We start from the raw sequence: 26885 nt of genomic DNA, 5'->3' as shown, positions 1-26885 counted from the left end.
CGCTACCCGATCATGACGAGGTGAGAATAGCGATAACGCGGCTAAAGAACAACAAAGCCGCGGGCGCCGACGGACTGCCGGGTGAGCTATTCAAACATGGCGGCGAGGAGCTGGTAAGGTGCATGCATCAGCTTCTACGCAAAATATGGTCGGATGACAGCATGCCTGCCGATTGGAATTTAAGTGTGCTCTGCCCAATCCATAAGAAGGGCGATCCTGCAATTTGTGCCAATTACCGCGGGATTAGTCTTCTAAATATCGCCTATAAGGTTCTAGCGAGCGTATTGTGTGAAAGGCTGAAGCCCACCGTCAACCAACTGATTGGACCTTATCAGTGTGGCTTCAGACCTGGAAAGTCTACCATCGACCAAATATTCTCAATACGCCAAATCTTGGAAAAGACCCATGAAAGGAGAATCGACACACACCATCTTTTCGTCGACTTCAAAGCTGCATTCGACAGTACGGAAAGGATTTACCTGTATGCCGCGATGTCTGAATTTGGGATCCCCGCAAAACTAATACGGCTATGTAAGATGACGTTGCTCAACACCAGCAGCGCCGTCAGAATTGGGAAGGACCTCTCCGAGCCGTTTGATACCAAACGAGGTTTCAGACAGGGTGACTCGCTGTCGTGTGACTTCTTTAACCTGATGTTGGAGAGCATCGTACGAGCCGCAGAACTTAGTCGCTCAGGCACAATTTTTTATAAGAGCGTACAATTGTTGGCGTATGCCGATGATATTGACATCATCGGCCTTAACAACCGCGCTGTCAGTTCTGCCTTCTCCAAACTGGATAAAGAGGCAAAGCGAATGGGTTTGGTGGTGAACGAGGACAAAACGAAGTACCTCCTGTCTTCAAACAAACAGTCGGCGCACTCGCGTATCGGCACCCACGTCACTGTTGACAGTTATAATTTTGAGGTTATAAAAGACTTCGTGTATTTAGGAACCAGCATTAACACCGATAACAATGTCAGCCTTGAAATCCAACGTAGAATCTCTCTTGCCAACAAGTGCTACTTTGGACTAAGTAGGCAACTGAGCAGTAAAGTCCTCTCTCGACGGACAATACTAACACTCTACAAGACTCTCATCATGCCCGTCCTAACGTATGGCGCAGAAGCTTGGACGATGACAACATCCGATGAAGCGACGCTTGGAGTGTTCGAGAGAAAGATTCTGCGTAAGATTTTTGGACCTTTGCACGTTGGCAACGGCGAATATCGTAGACGATGGAACGATGAGCTGTATGAGCTTTACGACGACATAGACATAGCGCAGCGAATAAAGATCCAGCGGCTTCGTTGGCTGGGTCATGTCGTCCGAATGGATACAAACGCTCCGGCTCTGAAAGTATTCGATGCGGTACCAGCTGGTGGTAGCAGAGGAAGAGGGCGGCCTCCTCTGCGTTGGAAAGATCAGGTGGAGAAGGACTTGGCTTCACTTGGTGTGTCCAACTGGCGCCGGTTAGCACGAGAAAGAAACGACTGGCGCGCTTTGTTAAACTCGGCCAAAATCGCGTAAGCGGTTATAGCGCCAATTAAGAAGAAGAATCTAAGGCTATCGAACCGCAGTTCTCGAATTTAGTGCATTCATGCGGTGAAACTTGCGATTGCTTCAAGTCATTTCTGCACAAACAGTCTAGAGGATGAGGTGGAATCATCTCAGCACCTTCTTCTTAGCTGCCCTGCTCTCGTCGAGGTAATATTCAGACATCTGGGTTCTCACTTTTTTGCTACAACTACGGATATTCCGTGTTCAAATATCACACACCTGGTGAGTTTCATCAGTAGCTTGAAGCGGTTAAAACAAACTTAATTCAGCTATCGTTCGGTCGTCAACCTGCAATCCAAAGCCCAGAGCGCCTTCTTAGATTTTCGCCCTGTTCGGATCTTTTCTCTCTCTGTTGTTCCTTTGCATGGCATTACAATGGACGGAATTGATTCTTAGTCCAAGCGCGCCCTTGCGTGGGCAGCCATTTATCTTAACTTATATATTAAATATTTTTTCCACATGCATACCTATATCCGTATTTTAAAAAGAAAGCAAAAGCAAAAACTTTCAAAGCATCCGTATCTGATAAACAGTTAAGTTCAAGGTTGTCTTTTTACTCTCAAAAAAATTTGCTTCCCATTGTCCCGTGATTTTGGGAACTAAAAATATACTGAAATCTCGAAACGCTGGGACTTACATCCCTAATTGCATACACTTTACTTTATTTGCAATGCAGAGCAACTTTTGCCTGTTGGCTACGTTTCGCACTTGATAAAACTGCAGTCAGCGTACACTCGATAAGAGCAATGTACTTGTATGTGTGTGTGTGTATGCATACATTTATTTAATAATTAAGTAGAATTTCCGCCCTAATTCATTAGAACTGAACTCCGGTATGAGACACTGATATAAATACATATTTTTACTTCGAGTGTGAAATTATTTCTCAGCTGCCCCTGAAATAAGTCGTGAGTGCTCAGGCCAACGGTGTGTCGTATTTAATTTTTGAGGAAATATTAATTCTGATTTAGTTTTGTAATATGGATTCGTGTATATAATTGTATGCTTCGTATTTGTTTTTTTTTATTATATTAAAGTAAATATTAATTGTAAAGTGAATTGTGCGATATTAGCAACAAACTCGAGGATTAAGTGTTATAATGACTACGCTTTGGTTCTACACAATTTGGAGCGTCTCACTGTCTTGCGTCCTCGTTGCCACAAGTGAGTATACGAGTATTTTTGGTTTGATTTAGTCTTTTATTTACTGATTGATTGATTTTAATTTATTATTTGAATAAATAGCTTATTACTGAAACAGAGAAAGCTCCCTAAAGGGACGCTCTGCTAAGCGGATATCTCCTCCCCATATCTCCAATACACATTCTTGGGAGCGAACAATTTTTTTTTTCATAGAAATTGCATTCACGCATTTAGTAATACTTCAGCGTGTCCTTATCTGATAAAGTAACTTTTTTAATTATTTATTTGTCTTAGAATGGATAGATTCTTACAGACTATATTAAGCTAGTGTCCTGCCATAAGTTATGTTATAAGTTCAGAAATGAATGTAGAATGATTTATTGTAATAATGGATTAGGCCATTCAGCTATTGCAGCACGCACGGCTTCCATGGATATTGACGACGCTGCTTGAACCAAAGGTTGTTTGAGATTCTTAATTTCTGTGAGTTCTTCGACAGGCTCTATTCCCCAACTCTGACCACAAACTGCAGTACAATGGACTTCCAGACGGCCGATGTTCCAATATTTTGCGGCTATGAATTACGAACCCAGAAATATTGTTTTTTAGCCACTGCTAGGTGGTTTTTGCCTTGTGGGCTGGAGCGGAGTTTTGCTGGCAGATCCAACGCTCTCCATTGAAGAGAGAATTGCTCAACGGCTTCATCACATCTTCTAAGACATCTTCCAGGTACACTTTTCTTCTGGTCTTAACCCCTTTTTGCCGAAAAGAAGAGATCTAACGGCTGCACAAGACACTCCCTACCAAATCATTACGGAGGCTGGATGGTGGCCACGCTGAGCCCTTGGAACAAAATTGTTTGCGTCTTCAGAAGTTTTGACATAGATTTTATCTTTTTGCTTATTAAAAATTTCTTCAACAGTGAAACTTTTCTCATCTGTGAAAATAATATTTTCATGTCCTTTGACCGCGTGCCACCCAAGAAGCTATTTGCATTTGTCGAGTCTAATTTTCTTCAAGCGCCTTCTTCTTCAAGATGACCAGTTGCGAATTCTTTCTCGAGCGACTTTTATGGCTGCACTGGTTCGAACCCCGCGAAGACTATCACTTTCTGTTTGCTACTTCAGACGTTTGGGGAAAACGATTGATCGTGCGGTAAACAAACAATCTCGAAATATTAAGTAATTGACAATAATTCGTAAATCTCACTCGCACTTTTTTTACACTTTTATAATGCAATCCCTGTATTGCGTTTTTCCTTAGCTCGCCACTCCATTGGGGTGTAGGACAGATCGCCTCCGCGTGGTGCACCCCGGATAGCGCTAAATGATCTGCGGCCTCAACGGCCTTCCTGAACGATGATGACCCCCCCGCTTTCGGATTTGGACTAATTCTCTTCGAATATATTCTTGACTTTTTGACCCCTGTGCTGGTAGTCGCGGCATTCTGCCACCTGAGTATGCGGAGGTGAAACTCCGCAGAAATGGCTGGTGGGCTAATGACGTGTCTGCCCCCGTCCCGCTAAAACCCTGGCAGGCCTTGGAGTACGTTCCAAACCCGTAGCCATTGGGTTGGCGGTGTAGGTGCGGTTGAAGCGACTCCCGTCTTTGTGTCCGGTCTGGCTCTGAACGCATGCCCCATAAGGACATGCGTCAACCCTCGCATGGCCTCCCTGCTACGGCACAGACAACCATGGGACCCTTTAAGGACGACTACACACTACGGGTTTGGATAGCGGCTTCGAGTGGGGACCCACTCAAAGCAACAATGAACAACAAAAACACAACAACAGCAAACAACAACACAACAAACAAAACAAGAACCCAGCAGAAAGCTTCAAGGGGTAGCGGGAACTCGAAACTGAGTCCCAAAACCACCTCTCCTAGGACAGGAGGAACGATCGTGTCTCCTCGAAAATTTTCACCCCGGGGGGTAGTCTCTGGTGTGGGTTATGCGTCGGAATCAATGCGTAAGGCAGTGACCGAGGGAGACATCGAGGGAAATTTGCTTTCGATTTTCAGTAGGAATCCAGAATGGATGGCTATCGGAGCACAGACGAAACTGTCTGCGATTCCTAAAGTAGTGGCGTTGGATGGGGAAGCCAGCACCAGCAAAGGACTTTCCTCTAGATTTCCGGGCATTTCGGAGGTATCTCTTCGAGGACCCTCCACTAGGCCTAAACGGCAGGAAGGGCAGGGTAAACGGTCCTTCTCTGAACTTATTATGGCTACTAAGATCCTGGAACGCTACGGTGGGCAGAATAACTCTCAGTTATCTGAGAAGCATTCCCCGACGCTCGAGCGGGCCAGGAAGGTCATCAGAGGAGCAGAGGAGGGTGGTGGAACAGGAGTGGAAGCGAGTGCACCACAACTGGACTCGGGAGTAAAAAGGCAACGCTTCCAGGAGGAGGATGTCTCCCACGAAAAGAGACCCAGGATTGGTGGTGGCTCGCCAAAATCGTTTAGCGAAGTCGTTAAACAGGCGGGCTCCATCATTCTCGGAGTGATGGACAGCGGTAAGGAAGACGGCGCTATATCTAGGGAGGAATGGAAGAGGGTAGCGTCCGCCATCTCCGCAGTGTTTATGAGGGTGGTGAGGGAAAACCCTGGCCCGCCCCCAAGCTGTGAAAGTGCCGGATGGCACTACGGTTTGTTTAAAAGAATCGTCTGCGCTGACGAACGGTCAGCCTCAATGTACAGGGCGGCAGTAGCCTTGGTGGGAGAGGTATGGGAGGGAGCTAAGCTGAAGGTGGTGAACAAGAAGGATCTACCTGTGCGTCCGCGGGCACGTGTCTGGCTCCCCTCCGAACCCTCTGCTTCGAAGGAGACGGAGGAAATTCTCCGCTACTGCAATCCTAAACTTCCCACGCACAACTGGAGGGTGGTTAAGGTGGAGAAGATTGAGGGATTCTATCGGAAGGCGTTGATTCTGCTGAACTCAGAGTCTCTCAGTCCTCTCGCTGAAGCAAAAGGGGTTATCAACTATGGCTTCGAAAAGGTAGTCCTTAAGGTCTACCAAACCGATGCCAGAGGAGATGCCTCTGCACATCCGGACGTGCTGGGAGAAGTAAGGCCCACAGTAGAGGAAGCTCCTGTGGATATGGAATTGGAGGGTGACAATGCTTATGACGACCGCTCTTTACCGGGGTCCGTCATAAGTAACGAGTCGTTCGTCGACAGGGCAGAGGAGGAGAGGCTTCTGGCTTCGGAGAGCGAGGACACCGTCCCTGAGGCTCTGGATAGGACCTTGGAGGCTGATTATTTCTCAGATAAATCTTCAGCACTCTAAGGCGGCGTCCGCCAACCTACTAATCCACCTTGAGCAAGGTGGAGCTGATATAGTCCTGATTCAGAAGCCGTGACTAAGCAGCAACGGCATTTCTGGGCTCAGGACGAAAAGCTACAAACTGGTGGCGTATAGCAGGACAGGTAAATCAAGATCATGTATACTCATCAGGAAGGAGCTTAACGCATTTATTTTGCCTAATTTCAGCAATGAAGACATTGTAACGGTGAACTTGGAGGGCCCTTCTGGAAAGCTATGGCTAATGTCCCTCTACATGGCACATGACGGTTATGTGGAACCACCTCCGGTGCTGCTAAGGGAACGCCTGGCTGAAGCAAAACGCAGGAAAATCGGCGTTATTATAGGCACTGATGCGAACTCCCCTCACACCCTTAGACTGGGGAAGTTCAGACATGAATGCAAGAGGTGAGACACTTATTGATTATATTTTAAACGAGGACTTGTTTATGTGTAACAGGGGTAAGGACCCCACTTTTATTACTGCAGCCAGAGAAGAGGTGCTTGACCTAACTCTGGCTTCTACTTTACTGATTAGCCGAATCTCCGATTGGAGGGTGCTAAACGCTCACTCCTTCTCGGACCATAGGTATACTTAGTTCTCTCTCGCTTAAATTCGTCCAATAAGATCCCCCAACAGGAACCTGAGGAGAACGGACTGGGATGCATATTACAGAAATTTGCTGAAACTACTCCCCAAAGCACCGGGAGAAAATCTAGATCTATCGGAAGAAGCGATCGACGAACTGGAGACTTTCACCTCGGCTTGCAAAATGCCCTGGAAACCTCTTGTCCAACAAAAGCTTTTTCCAGAAAGGAAAAACCGCCTTGGTGGGCAACGGAGCTCTCTGAGCTTAGGACCTCACGTAGACGCCTTTTTAGCAGGGATGGGAGCTGTATAAAGTAGGGCTAGGAATATATAAGTCCGAAAGTAGGAAGTCTAAGAAGGACTCTTGGAAAAGCTTCTGCAAGAGCGTATAGGGCTGCCATGAGTCTCCGAGGCTTAGACGAGTACTTACGAAGAGTTCCGCTCCCTTGGGGTACTTAAGAGCCGTATTGGGACGTTGGGCGATTAGCGATGAGCGGCGAGGAGTCACTAAAGTTACATCTCGACGCCCATTTTCCGACGAGCCCAGCACCTAGCAGCACCGGCCTTGAAAGCATTTCAACTTGCATTCGGGACCGAGGCTGGTTGCTGGATAAGCGCCGCCTGGCTTGGGCCATTAACTCCTTTGGACCCTTCAAGTCGCCTGGTCCAGACAGCATCATTCCTGCCTATCTGTGGAGGTTTCATGGCGTTGGTTTAGCCCTTTCTATGCGAGCTGCGTAGCCAGGGGCTATACACCAAAATCATGGAGGGCCGTGAGGGTTATCTTTATACTTAAGGCAGGCAAGAGCTCGCATGACTCCCCTAAGGACTTCAGGCCAATCAGTCTCTCATATTTTTTGGTGAAAACCCTTGAGAGGCTGACCGACCTGCACATAAGAAGCCGAATTCCTCGGGGTCGGTTGTCGCATACACAACATGCTTATTGCAAGGGCAGATCGGTGGAATCTGCCCTGCACACAATTGTGAAAGAGATTGAGGAATCTGCTTTTCAGAAGGAGTTTGCGGTGGGCGCCTTCCCCGACATTGCGGGGGCTTTAACAACGCCCTCCGGGAGACAATTACCAGATTACCGACCTTATTAGATTTATCTATAAAATGCTTAGCGACCAAACTGTTGCGGCAGAATGGGGCAGCATCTCCATCCATCGGGAGGTGAGTAGGGGCAGTCCGCAAGGTGGTGTTCTTTCGCCTTTCCTCTGGGTTGTTGTCCTAAATAACTTGCTGGAGGAGCTGGTGAAAGGGGCCTGCAGGGTAATTGCCTACGCGGACGACTTGGCACTAATCGTTAGAGGAAAATTTATGGATACTCTGTACAACTTGATGCAGGAATATCTGAACGTAGTTGTTAGATTGGCAACGGATTGCGGCCAGTCGGTGAATCCTCTTAAGATGGAGCTCGTCATATTTACGAGGAAATATAAAATACCCCGAGCTCAACTTCTCCTCACTAGGGAACCTAGGTATTATCCCTGACAATAAGTTTACATGAAAGCCCAATATTGAGGAAAGTGTAAGGAAGGTAACAATTGCTTTGTGTGGGTGCAAGGGCGCTATTGGCAAGAGATGGGGCATTTCGCCTAGAGTAGGTTTTTGGCTATATAATACTATTGTACAGTGAGTAATTGACTGTCTACCAGTTCACATCTTCTTACTGTGTCTCTATACTAGCAAAGCGATCAAATTTTGTGTTGTTGTATAGTGCTATTCTAATTTTCATTCGTTTCATTTTACACCCAATACGTGAAACTTAACTATATAAGTAAACGGAGAGTGATTAAAAAAAAAGTATCCACCATGTCCTCAGAGCGAGGAGGGAGGGATCATAATTACTTTGCAATTCTCGGGGAAGAGCCCCCCCCTAAACGTAAAACCCTTAACCTTAACAATACACGTGACTTTCCTTACCTCAAGAAAAACAACAAACCATTAAACGTCAACCCAACAATTTGCCCAAAATTTATTATTGTGAAAAACAAAGACAACACGAAACCACTAAAAACATTTAATATATTTTTACTACAAAAGGCCCTAGAGTCAATCACTACAGAGCAGCCAAACTCAATTTCGTTTACCAGAGATGGAGATCTCCTCATATTAACAAAAAATAATCAACAAACCACAAAATTTCTTAAAGCTACTAAATTATCAAATTTATGTGATATTTCAGTGAGCCTTCACCCCACACTCAATACTATAAAAGGTGTGATTTACTCTACTTTTCTATCCACCTTAACAGAAAATGAAATCGTTGAAGGTCTACAAAACCAAGGAGCCACAGAATGCAAAAAAATTACTAAATTTAAAGACGGTAAAGTCATAAACACTCCCTTGCATATTATTACTTTTAACGCATACGAACTTCCTGCCGAAGTCAATGTAGCTTGGCTGAAAGTAAAGGTGGAGCCCTATATCCCATCCCCAATGCAATGCAAAAATTGCTATACTTTAGGTCATACATTAAAATATTGTAAATCCGAAAATAAATGCAACGTGTGTTCCTCTACATTTCACGACCCCTCACCATGTACAAAAGTTGAGTGCATTAATTGTAAGCAACAGCACAGATCCAACAACATCAAATGTCCAACATTACAAAAGAGGAAAGATATACTTACCTACAAAACATTAAACAAGTGCTCTTTTCGCGAAGCCACTGAAGCAGTTAATCATAATCAAAAAGAATATATTTCCCCACGGGAAAATCTAGAAGAAGCAATTCAAAAAAGGTAACAAAACCAAAAGAACAGAAAACATATACTCAAAACAACAACAACAATAACCTGCCGACCATACCCAACATACCAAATCTCTCCCATACTACTGAAAGCACAGAAACCACTCAAAGAGCCACTTTTAATCCATCCACTACTCAACAAGAAAACTCTATAATAGAAACACAGAATACAGTTAACCAAGATAACTCACCAAATCACTGTCCTTTACCCAACAATACTATTCCTCTCTCTAACAACTCAAACTACACAAATACTATAGAAAACCATTTAACTACTCAAAACCACATGCTTAGTTCATCCACAAGCCAACAAGCAAAAAACTCAACAATAAATAGCAACTCTATGAACCTCTCTTTATCAGACAGCAACAATCTCACTATTCCCAATGTACAAACATTTTTGTCTAAAATAATTAATAGCACGCCACAACTACACAATACTGATAACATAACGCTTCCCAACAATTACTCATATTCCTCTCTAACTCCCAATCTCTATGGCTCCAATTCACCTGCCGACATGGTACAATAAAAAGAACTCTTACTACCGAAAACCAGTTTTTCGCTAGTAGAGATTCTAAACTTCACTCAGTTTGCTTATCATGGTACTTAAGATTCTGCAATGGAATCTTAATGGTTATCTGAATAATTATAATGAGCTCACTTTACTCATAAAAGAAAATAAATACGATATAATCGCTCTGCAAGAAACCCACCTTCACTCAAACCCACCATCAAACAGAATACCGAAAAATTTCTCTATCTACACAAACAACGATATAGAACCAAACTCTGTAGCAAAAAGAGGAGTTGCTCTGCTTATAAATAACACATTAGAACACACTGTAATAAACACGAACACTAATATTTTATCGATATCAGTTAAAATTAAATCTAATATCCATTTCACAGTAATTAGTACTTACATATCGCCTACAGATAGCCTCACAGAAATTGATTTACAGCTTCTTTTTCCAAACTCAAATACCCCATTCTTGCTTTTGGGCGATTTAAACGCCTGGAGTCCGCTTTGGGGCTCCCCGAACTTTAACAAAAAAGGCAGAATAATAACTAACTTCATTCAAAACAGTAATTTGATTTTACTTAACGACAAATCCCCAACACATTTTTCAACAAGATCCACACACACCCACATAGACCTTAGCATCTGCAATCCTCCCCTCAACATCGCTGCTGCATGGAAAATCTTTGATGAGCCTTACGGCAGCGACCACTACCCAATATCACTGAGCTTATTTAATCACAACACTCTGCCACACACAGATAACACCAAACGCTACAACTTAGAGCCAGCAGATTGGACCACCTACCAGACCCTCATAGATCATCACTTTGACAATCTTACACTAAACAGAAACAACAGCAACCAATCAACAGCAATCCTAACAAGGAAAATTAAACTTTGCGCGAACGCATCAATTCCCACTCGTACACCAAACCATCACAGTCGGGTTACTTACTGGTGGAATGAAAATTTATCCTCTCTCAGACGCGAAAAAGTTTATCTCTGGAAAACTGCAAAGCGCAACCCCACAAAAGAAAATATTTTAGAATACAAAAAGGCAAATGCCAAATTCAAAAGAGAAGCCAAAATTTCGAAAAGGGAACGCTTCGTAGAATTTACCAGAGATATAAATCACCAAACCCCATCAAGTACTCTTTGGAAGAAGGTTAATATCATACACGGTAACTTCCCTTCGAACAGAATACATGTCATACAAACATCCGAAAACTCCTCCGCATACTCTAATGAAGAAATCGGACGTTTCTTCGTCAAAACGTGGTCAGAACTTTCTAAAAACCGAACTTTCTCCAACGAATTTGTCTACAAAAAAAATCTTTATACCAACCCCGTCAACACTGGCTATATAGCTGATAAGATAGCAATGCAATTAGAAGCCCCTTTTTCTCCACTGGAACTCAATGCTTGCATTTCGACACTTAAAGGCAAAACCCCAGGCTTAGATAACATCTCTTACCCTCTCATCAAAAACTTACCGCTTATAGGAAAATCTAAACTATGCAGCCTTTACAATATAATTTTCACAACGAGCATAATCCCTCAACAATGGAAAACCAGTTTAATTATTCCTATCTCTAAGCCTAACAAGCCAAAAAATACCATTGAGGGATACCGCCCCATATCACTTATACCTTGTTTATCAAAAGTCATGGAGAAAATGGTAGCACGAAGACTAATGTGGTTTGCAACAACAAAAAAACTATTTTCAAACCATCAAACCGCCTTCAAACCAGGATGTGGCACAATAGATGCTTTACTAGCACTCGACGAACAGATATCTAACTCCATCTCCTGCAAAAATCATTTTTCAATACTTTCGTTAGATATGGAAAAGGCCTTCGATCGTGTTGGCTTACATACGATAATAGAACAGCTAATAAACTGGAAAGTCGGCCCAAAAATTATTAACTATATACGCCACTACTTACAAAATCGAAAAATTTGTGTCAAAGTCGGCAATAAGATATCTGAGCAGTGGCCAATCGAAAATGGCATCCCCCAGGGGTCACCCCTTTCTGTAGTCCTATTTCTCATAGCATTCGACCGACTAAGCTGTCTTATAAAAGAACACAAGTTTTTCAACCACGTTATTTACGCGGATGACCTTTACGTCTTTACTACTGTTCGGAATATCGATAATTTCTTATTCCAAACAAACACTTTACTCCAAAAAATTTCTAATTGGTGTAATGCCAGCGGAACAATTATATCTGCTAATAAATCTAAACATCTACACATTTGCTACAAACAAAATTGTCAAGACATAAACATATGTATAAATAATAACAATATTACTAATGTAAATAGTCTTAAAATACTAGGCTTAGTGTTTAATAATAAGTACACCTGGAATGATCACATCACATATCTACACAACTCACTTCAAAGCAGATTGAATGTTATAAAATCTTTAAGCAATATAAAATTGGAGAGCAATTCCAACACACTTGTGCGAATTATAAAAGCGACAATATTAGCTAAAATAGATTACGGCCTTCCATTATTTTCCCTAACTTCAAAAAGAAATGTATCAAAATTATCATCAATCTACCATACAGCAGCAAGACTGGCCATTGGAGCATTTCGTACCACCCCCATCATAAATATACTAACAGAAGCTGGACTCCCAACACTAAAGGGTCGGATAGTTTACATCAATACAGGGATGATTGTTAAGTTGGCATATAACGAAGGATCCCCAGTTCAAGCTATTTTGAAAAAAAGATTAAAAAGAAAACGTAATACGAGGAGAACTTCTACCCTGCAGAAACTTATAGAATTGGTAAAAGAGGAAGATATACCAATTACTCCCTTACCAACACTCCCACTTCGTGCACCTCCTTGGACTCTGGAAAAAAACTCTATCATGCTCGACCTAACGAAATACAAAAAAGAAACTACACCTATATCAGTATATTTACAATCCTTTCTAAACATACGCAACTCACATATAAACTGGAGAGCCCTATATACAGACGGATCTAAAAACAGTAATATCATTGGGTGTAGCGTAGTGGACGATACCTCAACAATTCTATCTGCAGTACTACCATGGTACTCATCAGTCTTTTCAGCAGAAGCAACAGCAATCCTCTTTGCCTGCCGATATGCCGCAAAACATAAACATCGATACCTTATATGCAGCGACTCCTTAGGAGCAATCCAAGCTATCTTAAATGCTAATTTTGCCGACCCAACAATATCACAGATAAGAGACATTCTTATTGAATACACGGAAAAAATCAAGCTATTATGGGTTCCAGGCCACATCGGAATACAAGGCAATACACTTGCCGACTCTGCTGCCAAATTAGCCACGAAATCCCCAGTTAAACTCATCAATACCATCAACAAAAAGGACATTAAAAAACTGGCTTACAAAAACTGCCTAAGAAATGAAATTACGCAATGGTCTGAATATACTCATTACTACAAAGAGATAAACCCAACTCGTCAGCCAACAACACTACCAACAAATATAACAAGAAGGCAACAGATTATTTACACCCGCTTCCGTCTAGGACACACCAGGCTAACCCAACAACATCTCTTCCAAAACGCCCAACCACCACTCTGCTATTTTTGCTACGATGCGAACTTAACAATACCACATATAATCGAAGGATGCCTAGCGCTTGAAACAATACGCCAATCTATGGCCAACCCCAATATAAGGGAATTGCTCTCAAATGTAACACACACCAACATAAAAGAATTTATAAGATTTATAACTAAACTAAACATTTATTTTGAAGTGTGATATATATATACATAAGTCTTATTTGTACACATAGTAGAAATAAATTAATTTTAAGAAGCTGATGGCCTTAGTTGATAACGCTTTTTCTAGATTGTTAAGGCATAATTATATTATCCTTTTTCAATAATAATAAATAAATAAAATAATAATACTATTGTAAAGCCTATCTTGTTATATGGAGTCAGAGTCACTCCACTAGAGAAGACGACATTGGTGAAGAAGCTGGAGACAGTTCAGAGGTCGGGACTCATTGGAATCAGTGGGGCGTTTCGAACGACTCCTACTCTGGCGCTCAACGCAATGTTAAATGTGGTACCCCTAGACATCGAAGGCAGAATTGCGCTACGCTACCGCAATCAGACTGAGGGGCTCGGGCTGTAAGCTCAACCTCACTTATGGGCACTCAAACATCCTTAGAAACTCATATTCCATCAAAGGAAGAGTGGACGGGGGGCTACACTTGGGGACAGGGCCTGGCGAACTTGTTCACGGATGAATCGAAGTTGGAAGGAAAGGTTGACGGAGGAGTTTTTTGCGAGGAGCTCCCCATCAACTCAAATTCAAGTTACCGGACCACTGCAATGTGTTCCAAGCAGGGGTAGCCCCAATCAAGGAGGCAGCTGATTGGCTGCTCACATGCGTACTAACAGTCCAGAAAGTAAATATTTACTCTGACAGCCAAGCGGCAATAAGGGCCCTCTGGTCAGTGACGGTGCATTCGAAACTGGTCAAGGAATACTTGACCTCACTTTCGACTGCGTCCGAATTATTTGACATAAGCCTCATCTGGGTTCCTGGTCACAGCGACATGGCGGGAAACTGTGAGACGGATGAGTTGGCCAGACAAGGGACGTGTGAGGTGATTTCCCCGCAAAGGAAAAGAGTTGGGATCGCCCTGACTACCTGCGGTCTGCTCCTGGAAAGATGGGCATCGCGCCAACGTTCGGCAAGTACACAAGCTCGTAAGGTCGTGAAATCCTTCTGGCCACGTGTGCACCGGGGGCGCTCGGGCGAGCTTCTGAGGTTGACAAAATATCAGCTCTCGTATCTCGTCGGTTTTCTCACGTGCTGTGAGACTTGGAATTACCTCGAGCCCTTTTTGCGTCGGATGTATGGAGGATGAGGTGGAATCATCTCAGCACCTTCCCCTTAGCTACCCTGCTCTGGCGGGGCTAAAATCCAGGCATCTTGGCTCTTACTTCTTTGCTACGCCTACTGATATAGCTGGCGCTGACATTAAAAGTCTGATGAATTTCATCAGCAGCACAAAGCGGTTGACGCAAAAGCAGCATAGTCATCGTTCGTAATCCACACACCCTTAACCCACTCTCTTAACCAACCCAGCACCACCTCTCCTTGGCCTCTCCTTCAGCATTGTCTACCAAAGGACGAATCCATTTTTCTTCGTACCAACCATACTAACCTAACCTAACCTAGCCACTCCATTGGTAACAATCCTGCACGAAAATCAGCATCAGAAGAATTTAGAGACAAATTTAAATACGCACATGCATCAGAAATCAGAGCAGAGTATACCCGTAATTGGCTTTCGAGAAGGCAATTTTCAAGGTTTCGTATTGTCAAAGCTTCATACTCGTATAAGGAACATCAAATTGAATTTTACTCAGAAGGGAAGGACAATCAATAATAAATGAGCACGATGGAATAGATCTAGCTGATAAAATATCGGTGAAGGTTCTGAGAGGTTTAAAAATCGGGGCGCAAAAGGAAGAAAAACCTTTTGTCTCTCCAATGCACAGAAATTCTCAGACAAACAAAATTTCCCAAGGGCGAACGCGGAGCGTTAGTAAGTGAATAATTTTGTATTTTTTATCACAAAAGTTACTGATTTTCTTTCTTTGTCTTGGGTGTGTTTTCGATAGTTCTACGATTTTTCTTTAACGAATTTTTATAAATTTACTTATTTAAGAGCATTTTAAAACAATAAATTCAGCGGCTTGCTTAATTCATGGTAAGGCAAAGTTTAATGATGACTCTTGCAAGCATTTTGCCATCAATTAAAATAAAATAAAAGTTAATAACACCAGAGAAAAACTACAAATAAAAACCAAATTTTTTAGCTGAGCAGTTCAGTGTCAATGAAACACAAGCAGGGTTGATTGTTAAAATGAAAGCAAATACCAAATTTCAGTGGCAAAGTGGAACTAATTAGAAAATAAAAACAAAGTTCCCGTAATGGGATGGTCTAAAAATTGATGAACTGTCTTTGTTGTGGTTGTTTAAAGCCAGAAACCGAAATATATCCATATGTGACCCAATAGTTTCGCTAAACCATTAGAAATAGCAAAGTGGTTAAGAAACGATAGATTTACAGCGACAAATTTACAATACTTCACTGGCGATTTTCGACGGACCGGCATTAACAAACTGATCGAGAGGTGGGAAGAGGTTGTAAAGAGCAACAGCGAATATATAATTGACTAACTTATTGATGCATTAATTATTCTTTTTGGTTTAAATAAAGGTCTTTGGTAAACCCGCTACGAACTTAATAGCTGCTAGGACTTTTGCGGGTTTCACACTTTTTCAATCAAATTTCTCTACTAAAAATCTATTTAACCCTTCATTAGGCACGTGGTCTACAATCGTAGACCACATCTTTTCAAAGTCATGCAACTCCTTAAATTTGTCTCTTAAATTACCTAAGCTTTTTAATAGCTGTTTATAATTAATCTCTTTATCCAATTAGTGCATTCAGTGCGGGGTTTGACGTGCAGTTGAAAATTGTATCAAGGTCTGAACAGTGTTGGTCTACAAATGTAGTCCACGTGACTAACGACGTCACTTCTTCTTGCGGCAATATTACTTGCTATATAATATTAAATATTTGAATAAAGTTTAGGTAAGTTTTGCTTATATTTTTTTCACAAAAGTGTGCTAATTTAATTAGTTTCAGATAACATTCTGATTCCAAAAAAAGACGATTGGAAAGCAGCAAAAATCCTGAAGTATGGGAAAGATGGCTCTCCGAACTATCAAGTAGTGAAGAAAGTGCTATGGATGAAGAAAACGAGACGGAGGTTGACGAAGATACGGATATCAATGTGAATGCTGCTGAAGAGAGTGACCACAAGACCGAATCGGAACTAGAAGGATCAAGCGATGATGAAATTCTTTCAGACGATTCTGGTGCATCTCATCCCCAAAATTTCTATTTAGGAAAAGACAATGTCACTAAGTGGAAGAAAACCAGACCCAATTTGCAAGTTCGTATTCGTTCGCACAATATAATCAAACTTTTGCCGGGTACAAAAGGTAATGCGCGCAATGTTGAAACAGAAATTGAGTGCCTAAATTTATTTGTGAATGATTCGGTTATAAGAATAATAACCGTTTCCACAAATTTGTATATTCAAAAAGTACGGGTTAACTTTCAAGAAGATAGAATGAATCAAGATGCAAGAGAAAACGATGACACCGAAATTCGCGCTTTCATTGGCATTTTGTTTTTGATTGGCGCTCTTAGAAGCTCAAGAATAAATCTTCATAAAATTTGGGGCAATTCCCAAGGAAACGGGGTTGAATCGTGCTACCTAGCGATGAGCGAGAAACGGTTTCGATTTCTGATAAGTGCCTGCTATTTGATGACATCAATACAAGACAGCACAAAAGAGCAATTGATAAATTGGCGCCTATAAGAGAACTTTTTGAAGTATTCCTGGTCAACTTTCAAAGTAATTTTATTGGTAGTGAGTTTCTTACTGTTATTAGCTTTTAGAGGACGTTGCGCATTTAAGCAATACATTCCTAGTAAGCCGGCCAAGTTTAGCATTAAAACTTTCGCGATGGTGGATGCGAAAACGTCTTACACTTTTAATTTGGAAACTTATGTGGGAACTCAGCCGGACGGACCATACAAACTTAGCAATAGTTCGGAAAGGATAACTCATCGATTGGTAGAGCCAGTCACAGGAACTAATCGCAATATTACTGGTGACAATTGGTTCAACAGCTTATCATTGGTTAATAATTTGCTAAAGAAAAACCTTACATATTTGGGAACTGTGAGAAAAAATAAACGCGAAGTTCCCAAAGAATTCCTGCCCAGGAAGAATCGTAAAGAAAAGTCAAGTATTTTTGGTTTCCAAGAAAATTGTACACGAGTGTCGTACTGCCCGAAAAAAACCGGTCAGTGATCCTGATATCATCTATGCACTAATATAACGCAATAGATGAGCAAACAAATGATGAAAAAAAAACCAATTATGATAACCGATTATAATCACACAAAACTTGGTGTAGATCTTGTGGACCAATTATGTCAGAAATATAATGTTGCAAGGAATACGTGTCGTTGGCCAATGGTAATATTTTACAATTAACTAAATATCTCTGGTATAAACGCTCTTTGTGTATATAAAGCAAATAATCCCCAAAATAATATAAAACGGAGTGATTTTCTTGAAAAATGCGCTTGGTAGCTCATTCGACCACAAATTGAAGTTAGATCAAAGAATCCTCGACTACCCAGGGAAATGAGGCAGCGAGCCCACAACCTTTTTGGCATCGCAAGCATACCACCCACTCAATCACCAAGTAACTATGTCGGACGTTGTCATATTTGCCCTCGCAATATGAACAAATCATCCCGAAAGTCGTGTACTAAATGCGGCAGATTTGCTTGCAAAAATCATATGAGGGAAAGCTGCACGGAATGTCTCAGTGAGGAAATATAAGCAGTTTTCAGAAACCACAACATATAAATTTTGTACTGAACTTTTATTTTTTATTTAAAGAAGTGAATTTTACATATTTTTATTTTAAGTTTTACGAATAATAAAAACTCTTTTGTAAATCGTCTATTAGTTATAAGAAAAAACTTTTATGAATTGCAATAAATGTTAAAAAACACATACATTCATGTTTTTATTGAATTTACAGAAGATACACAAATAATTTAGTGAAAATATTAGTTTATATTCCTCACATTAAATCACAGAATATACTTATGAAGTATTATTAAGAAACACAAATGAATAACACTTTTAGTCATAATATTAAAATGGTCTACGATTGTAGACCACGTTCCTAACCACGTTACAAAAATCCCCGTGCCTAACGAAGGGTTAATCTGGGCTTGTATAAATATGAATAATTAAAAAATGTATAATTCTTGCTCAACAAGGTATTTTTCCATTCTTTAGTTGCCCAGCAGAGATGCCGACATGGTCGTAATATTTCAGGGACATGCAGACCATTTGCCGATTGTGATGTGCTAAAGGATCGCGTCATTTTTCCGGATGAGGATTGCGAGGTACTTATTTTGGAAAATCTGAAAAAATTTCACTAAATACACAAAACTGCATTATGGTACAATATAATTACCCTTCTCACTTTCAGTCCGGTACTATTTGTTGTCCTGATGATGATACAAAACCAGCAGAGCCTAAGCCCACCAATTTGACAACTTTGCCTATGGCTGCGTCAATAAACACTATTCGGCCAGTTGTGACACAAACCTCTACAATAGCCCCGACACACCCGACGGCTATTCCCGAAAAAGAACGCATTTTCGATGAAGAATTCTACAGACGCTTGGGGTTGGCCTACGGGGAAAAATATGATATATATCACAAGTTAACACCTGCTACCGATAATATTCAAGGTGATATTATTTTAAGTACAACAACAACACCAGCGGATATCCCAACTCTACCAAACTACGAAGAGAATTTGCATCCACGTGGTTTAGCGATATTAAGTTCGCAAAAATGTGGATTTGTTTATGCTAATAAAAATCCTAGCGCCGGCGGCGAAGATGCGAGTATACTTGAATTTCCTTGGATGGCGTTGTTGCAGTATAACAGTCGCCGCTTCGCTTGTGGTGGTTCATTGGTCACCGATCGTTGGGTGCTGACGGCAGCCCATTGCATAAATGCGGACATGTAGGTTTAAACGGTTTTGGTTGAGAAATATTTTTGATTTAGGCAGAGCGTAGAATTTCGCTTAGAGGCAAGGTTGTACAGCTTAAAGAATTACACGAGGCAAAAGACGAACGAGTGAAATACAAGCAAAAAAGCGAATAAGAAAATTTATACGAAGAGGAATACAAATGCGAAAATGATACTAATAAAAATGCAAATACGAAGGCTAATACAAATACAAATACGAATACGAATACGAAGATGAATATGAATACGAATACGAATACGAATACGAATACGAATACGAATACGAATACGAATACGAATACGAATAAGAATACGAATACGAATACGAATACGAATACGAATACGAATACGAATACGAATACGAATACGAATACGAATACGAATACGAATACGAATACGAATACGAATACGAATACGAATACGAATACGAATACGAATACGAATACGAATACGAATACGAATACGAATACGAATACGAATACGAATACGAATACGAATACGAATATGAATACGAATACGAATATGAATACGAATACGAATACGAATACGAATGCGAATTCGAATAGGAATACGCATACGAATACGAATAAGAATACGAATACGAATACGAATAAGAATACGAATACGAATACGAATACGAATACGATTACGAATACGAATACGAATACAAATACAAATACGAATACGAATACGAATACGAATACAAATACAAATACGAATACGAATAAAAAAAAAAAAACCCTCCTGCTCCTACCCCAGTGCGGGGACAAACCAGCAGCTCTTGGTCCCCCGCACAGTCTGCTCCGTGTGCCAGACCGTAGTACCTCGGAACCTGACAACTGTCCAATGCAGTTCTTGCAGTGGCTGGTGTCACTTTCGGAGGTGCTCCGGCCTGCACACCACCCGTGAGTGGACACGCGACTACGTTGCCCCCTGCTGCAGAGCTCTGCACCCGCAACCGCCCACCGTGGCGCGGCCACCCGACAACATCAGGCCACTCCCCATTTTGCGGAACGCACAGCAGGACCAACGCAGACAACATCACGCATCCCTCACCCCCCGAATTACGACGACCCTCCCGCGAAGCTTCAAGCTTTTGCAACTGAACTGCAACGGACTAACGAGTAAGATTGACGAGATAGTCGACTTCATGAGTCGGCTCGGAATTAAGATAGCTGCGGTCCAAGAGACAAAACTGCACGCTAGCTCCCCCCTGATTACCAGGGACGGCTATAACGTGCACCGAAAGGACCGCGAGCGAGACAGCGGTGGTGGCCTAGCGTTCATAGTACACCATTCAGTGCAGTATCGTCTTATTGATGAAGGCATCGACCGCAGGGACAGCACCTTAGAACGTCAAGGTATAGCTGTCCGGTCAGGCGATGCCGAGCTCGAAATTTACAATATTTATATACCCCCTGTCACCTGCTGCCCGGCAGGATATCTCCCCGATATTGGTGCGCTCATCAGGGGAGAAAACCGATTGGTAGTAGGTGACTTTAACGCGCATCACGATCTTTGGCATTCAAGCCTGCCAAATGATCGTAGGGGACAGCTATTGGCAGAGCAGATAGACGATTCGACGTTCAGCACTGTAAACGACGACGCCCCCACTAGGGTAGTGGGCAATTGTAGCAGCTCGCCTGACATAACAATTGCTAGCGCTGGACTGATAAATAGCATAACCTGGCGACCTATGCTATCGCTTGCATCAGACCACTTGCCCATTATCATCTCGATCGAGAGACCCGCCGATTTTGTTTCCGCGGATCACCGGTCATATATCAACTTTAACAAAGCTGATTGGACCAGATTCGCGGAATTTACTGAGAACATCTTCGCAGCCCTACCCACTCCCACCGATGTGCGCGCTGGCGAACGCGCACTCCGCAAGGCGATTACAGCCGCCGCGGCTCGCTTCATACCTGCTGGACGGATCCGGGAATTACGTCCCAATTTCCCAGCCGAAGCAGCCGTTATGGCAAACGAGCGTGACCGTCTACGCCAGGCCGATCCCGGGGATCCTCGTATAAAGGATCTCAATTTGGAGATCCGGCAACTGGTCACCCAACGTAAGCGGACCAAATGGGTAGAGCATCTGAAGTCCTGTAACTTCACCTCTGGTGTGAGCAAGCTCTGGTCCACCGTAAGGTCCTTGTCGAACCCGACGAAGCACAACGACAAGGTGGATATCACCTTCAACGGTCGTACTTCGTCGGACCCGAAGAGATGCGCGAGCTACTTTAGCCGGCAATTTATATTGCATCCTCCGGTCGACAGATCCAAACGTTGTGCCACCAGACGGCTGCACAAACTGCCCTACAACAGTGCACCGCTTACTTTCACCAGCGACGAGGTTCAGGGGGCCATCAAACACATGAAACCATCAAAAGCCATTGGCCCCGACGGACTAAACATGCTGATGCTGAAAAAGCTGGGTCCATTGGGAGTAGAATATCTCACAAAGGTCTTCAACCTGTCTATGGCCACTCTCATCATTCCTGATAAGTGGAAATTAGGGAGAGTGGTCCCACTGCTGAAGCCTGGGAAACCCGCCAACCAAGGGGAGTCTTATCGTCCGATAACTCTCCTTTCCCCAGTAGTGAAGACACTTGAGGCCCTTCTACTCCCACTCCTCACTCAACACCTGACTCCAGCCCCACACCAGCATGGCTTCCGTAGAGTGCACAGTACCACCACGGCACTCACCGTCATAAACATCCAGGTAAACCGCGGCCTTAACCAAAACCGCCCCTGCGAGAGGACTGTCCTAGTAGCGTTGGACCTACAAAAGGCTTTCGACACAGTCAGCCACGCCACGCTACTAGATGACATTTTACAGTCGACACTCCCGCCAGGGCTGAAGAGGTGGACCGCGAACTACCTGAGTGGTCGTCACTCGTCGGTAGTATTTCGAGACCAAACCTCAAAACAGAGAAAAATAAAGCAAGGAGTACCGCAGGGTGGTGTCCTTTCACCCTTGCTTTTTAATTTCTATATTTCGAAACTCCCCCAGCCACCAGAGGGAGTCTCACTGGTCTCATATGCCGACGACTGCACGATAATGGCGTCGGGCAATGACATTGATGGCCTATGCTCAAAAGTAAACGACTACCTCGCCAGCCTTTCTCGCTTCTTCACTGCGAGAAACTTAAAACTTTCTCCCACTAAATCCACGGCGACCCTATTTACCACCTGGACAAAGGAGGTCAAGCTGCCACTTCAGGTACACGTCGACGATACCCCAATTCCGACGATAAACAACCCCAGAATTTTGGGAGTCACCTTTGACAGCTTGCTCTCCTTTTCGGCGCACACAACCGCTATTGCAACGAGAGTACAGAATCGCAACAAGGTCCTCAAGTCGCTTGCCGGCAGCACTTGGGGCAAAGACAAAGAAATGTTGCTGTCGACTTTCAAAGCAATAGGCCGACCGGTTCTGAACTATGCCGCGCCTGTCTGGTCGCCTGGAACCAGTGATACGCAGTGGACGAAGCTTCAGACCTGCCAGAATACTGCCATCAGGACCGCCCCAGGATGTCTCCTGATGTCCCCTATCCACCATTTACATGACGAGGCGCACATGCTCCCGGTTAAGGAGCATAACAAAATGCTCGGCAAGCAGTTTCTGCTTGGGTGTCACCGTAGGCCTCACCCATGCAGACACCTGCTCGAGCCTGAGCCACCTCCCAGGCACATCAGGAGACACTTCCTCAACTACGTGGACGAGATCCAGGACAAAACGGACAGACCTCTCCAGGATCGGACAGTATACAGACAGGCTATTAACGACATTCATCGGGAGACACTTACCACCTTCCTAAGCTCCCGACCCCCGAATGCCGTTATCGGAGTCCAACCACCACCTATCGCAGACGAAGAGCTCCAGCTTCCTCGAGAGTCCCGCGTAATCTTGGCACAACTACGTTCTGGATATTGTAGCAGGTTAAACTCCTACCTATCCAGAATCGACCCCGACATACTAAACATATGTCCTGCATGTGAAGGTACCCCGCACGACACTAACCACCTCTTCACATGCCCCATCAAACCCACACATCTAACACCTCTCTCCCTCTGGACCCAACCCGTCGAAACTGCCAGTTTCCTGGGCCTACCGTTAGATGAGCTAGACGAAGACGACCGGTAATTTACACTACACTGACAGGGCGAAGATACTGCTACAACAACAACAACAACAACAACAACGAATACGAATACGAATAAAAATATTTATTCATTTATTTATTTTTTGTTTTGATTTTTTAATGCTTTTTTAAACATTTTATTTAAATTGTGTCCTTTTTTCTAGAACCGGAGTCCGCCTGGGCGAGTACGAAATTTCAGAAAATTCCAAGAGAGACTGTGTCCGTGGAAATAGAGTCAATGAGTGTACCCAACATATTGATGTTAGGATAAGTAGCACGATAATCCATCAGGATTACCAATCGGCAACTGGTTTCAAGGATATTGCACTAATTAAACTAAAAAACAAAGTTCGAAGGAATAGTAAGTAAATTAAGAGTGAAAATTCAAATAAGCAGAGAGTTCAATTTTTTCAAATAAATATTACAGAAAATATTAAACCGATTTGCTTGCCGCTTAAAAGAGAATTCTTCAGTGCACCGTTTGATCAAAATGTTTTGACAATTGCCGGTTGGGGTTTAACGGAAAAGGGTAAGCATGGGATAGTAATTTCACAAAAAGAAGGCTCTCATTTTGAACACTCACTCTAACACTTCTTACTAATCTCCCATAGATTGAACTCAGCAATCGTACGAAATATCAAAAATTCTATTTAAAAGAAATTACGTACTTTTTTCAGGTTTCTCCTCGACTGTTCTGAAAAAGAATACCATTACTCAGCGCCCGCGTGCAGTATGTCAACTTGCCTATCCAGACGCGGATGTAAATCGAACGATGATTTGTTTAGGCGGCAGCAATGAACTACCTACCAACTGCAATGGAGATCCGGGTGGCCCAGTATTTTGGCTAGTGCAAGATAAGTTACCGTTTTACACACAAATAGGCATTATGCCATTGGGTATGAACAAATGTGGTGGCGAAGAAAGCTCTTCCTATTATGCTGAGAGCGTCGCCCATTCAATGGATTGGATAACAAGAGTTATTGGCGAAGTCAAGTGAAGTCTGAGGCATACAAAAGAAAAAATATTTATATCCCAAAATTGATAAGTAAAAAAAAAAAAAAATAAAAATAAAAATTACTTAAAATATTTTAAATATATTATAATTTGGATGAAGTGAAATTACTTGCGGCCTATACGATCATTAAACTTGAACGAAGACGTCTGTGATTTCGATATTTGAAGTAGCTGCCAAGTCCGTTTATTACGTTGGGGGTGAAGATGCGGTTGAGACAACACCAGTTTTTGCGTCTGATCTGATGCTGCGTACATGCCTCATTTGGGCTTGTAAGCGATTGGATTTGGTTAACGGCTTTAAGCAGGGATCCTTTTAAATAATTATGGATAACAAAAAAAAAAGTTAATGAATCTTGAGCTGTGAGTTGTAGCTGACCCCACCATTCAGAAATTCTCCTAAAAAAGATGTCACTGAATGATGGAGAGAACGGCAGCATATCCAAAAATGAATGAAGGCTTGTGATCTGGACCATTTTTGCGGCATTTATGAAAATCTGAGTCCAATAAACGCGTTGTAAAATAGCTGAATTATAGGATGACTTGTTCAAGAAAGTTGTTTGTGCCGACGAGCGATTGGCATCAGTGTACAAGTTGGCACTAGCGTTGGTGGAAGAGGTGCACAGTTAGAGTAAGTAAGACAAAAATGATTTATATGAGCGTTCGCGTGCTTCCTTCTGAATCAGCTTTGCGGCAATGCGAGGCTTCTGACATCTAACTGGAAGAATGTTATCTTCAAGAAAACGGTAGACCTCTATTGTTTTCATCACATTTTGCTGGGAAAAATTTCGCTCATATTACTCGCTACTACTACTCAAGATGCCAGAAATTGAGTCCCTGCCTGTCAATTCCAGGAAACATCTACGCGTGAGAAGACTTCTTGGCTGCCAACTGCTCCGACAACGCATCCTCTGCAATGAAACCTACTATCAGCTACTTGAGCGAGCGTGACACACCAGACTGTCAGAAAACTAAAGCGGTATTGTCTGGCGCAGCCCAGGGATCTTTTCTCGGTCTGAGAATCTGAGCTACGACGATATCCTGAGTATAGAAATGCCAGAAAACACTACTTCGTGATAAATGTGGACGATATAGTGGCGCCCATAACAGCTCGAGATACCGAGGATGCCAGGAGGAAGCTGAACCAATTCATGTTAAGGACCTAAATTTGGACCATGGCCTGGAGTTCGCCAAACATAAGACCGAAATAATTCTGATGACACGAGGACACACGCCAGTCGAGGTCAGCATGCAACTAGGCGACACATCCCTGGTGACTCAAAAAATGCTATAATACCTAGGTATTCAACTAGATTGCAGGCTTATGCTCTGTGCTTAGATATAGCACGCGGCTTTTAAGGCAGCGAAGATGAGATGAATGCTGAGCAGACTAATGCCGCACATCGGTGGACCAAACCATGCAGCAGTGGCAAAGCCGATTGGACACTGAACCGAGTGGCAGATGGACGGCGAAACTCATTGCTACAATAGGGAAATGGGTCCAAAGGAAATTTGAGAAAGTGGGCTATTTCATGGCTCAGCTCCTCTCGGGCCCCGGATACTTCCAAAAATATCTATACCACATGGGTTAGGTAAGTGACCCCAGGTGCATATATTGCGAAGCACCGAGCGATGACGCCGAACACCCGTTATTTAATTGCGACAGATGGCTCGCGGACAGAAACCCTCTTAGGGGGCAGATTGGCGCAATCGCTTGACCAATGTGATTGGCAAAATACTAGAACGTGAGGATAACTGGACACAGACGGAGACAGAAGACGAGCCTTTAGCATGAAGGTGGCTACAAGCATAAGCAAAATTTTTTAAAATAAAGTCTTCAAGTGCTAAAACAGATTTGTATATTATAAAAATATTGTAGTTTAAAATTAATAAAAAAAGAATTAAATCAATAAAGTGTACATCTCGAAGCTCAAGGAATTGCTGCTTGTATTATTATTAGTATTTCGTATTAGGCCATAGTGCACTGCGATCTCTAATCTGGTCTACTATAATTTTTTTTTTGCGGATATGGGGGTTTAAAATGGCTAATGCATCATCAAAGCCGCCGTCGGAGAATTGGTATGTCCGGGGAATAAAACATTCTGCCTCGTTTGGAACCATCGCCCACTCTGGAACCGCCTAGGCATTATGTCAGAGTGGC

General features: G+C 42.8%; 1 protein-coding gene across 5 annotated transcripts; it reads left to right on the top strand.

Moving 5' to 3' along the window:
* The first annotated feature begins 2424 nt into the window (after positions 1 to 2424).
* LOC128860276 (phenoloxidase-activating factor 3-like) lies at positions 2425 to 26654 on the top strand. Of its 5 annotated transcripts, XM_054097696.1 has the most exons (7): positions 3979 to 6130; positions 6195 to 6413; positions 18819 to 18928; positions 19015 to 19559; positions 23878 to 24074; positions 24141 to 24242; positions 24391 to 26654. In XM_054097696.1, exons 2-7 carry the CDS (start codon positions 6359 to 6361, stop codon positions 24708 to 24710), a joined length of 1329 nt encoding a protein of 442 aa, XP_053953671.1. In that variant the 5' UTR covers positions 3979 to 6130; positions 6195 to 6358; the 3' UTR covers positions 24711 to 26654. The 5 variants fall into 5 exon arrangements, 3 of the variants coding, with proteins under 3 accessions (XP_053953670.1, XP_053953671.1, XP_053953672.1); XM_054097695.1 differs by lacking the exons at positions 3979 to 6130; positions 6195 to 6413 and adding an exon at positions 2425 to 2723; XM_054097697.1 differs by lacking the exons at positions 3979 to 6130; positions 6195 to 6413 and adding an exon at positions 15103 to 15460.
* Positions 26655 to 26885: the final 231 nt, after the last annotated feature.

This window comes from Anastrepha ludens, chromosome 4, assembly GCF_028408465.1.
Source record: "Anastrepha ludens isolate Willacy chromosome 4, idAnaLude1.1, whole genome shotgun sequence".
In the NCBI taxonomy this organism is placed as follows: domain Eukaryota; kingdom Metazoa; phylum Arthropoda; class Insecta; order Diptera; family Tephritidae; genus Anastrepha; species Anastrepha ludens.
This window is presented reverse-complemented; position numbering and strand designations above follow the sequence as displayed.

What these genes read in the sequence shown, in the direction of transcription:
- LOC128860276 (XM_054097695.1), top strand. Translation starts at nt 2,660, where the DNA reads ATGACTACGCTTTGGTTCTACACAATTTGGAGCGTCTCACTGTCTTGC. An exon ending in TTGCGTCCTCGTTGCCACAA is followed by an intron (nt 2,724 to 18,818) that starts GTGAGTATACGA and finishes TCCATTCTTTAG; the next exon opens with TTGCCCAGCAGAGATGCCGA. An exon ending in CATTGCATAAATGCGGACAT is followed by an intron (nt 19,560 to 23,877) that starts GTAGGTTTAAAC and finishes CCTTTTTTCTAG; the next exon opens with AACCGGAGTCCGCCTGGGCG.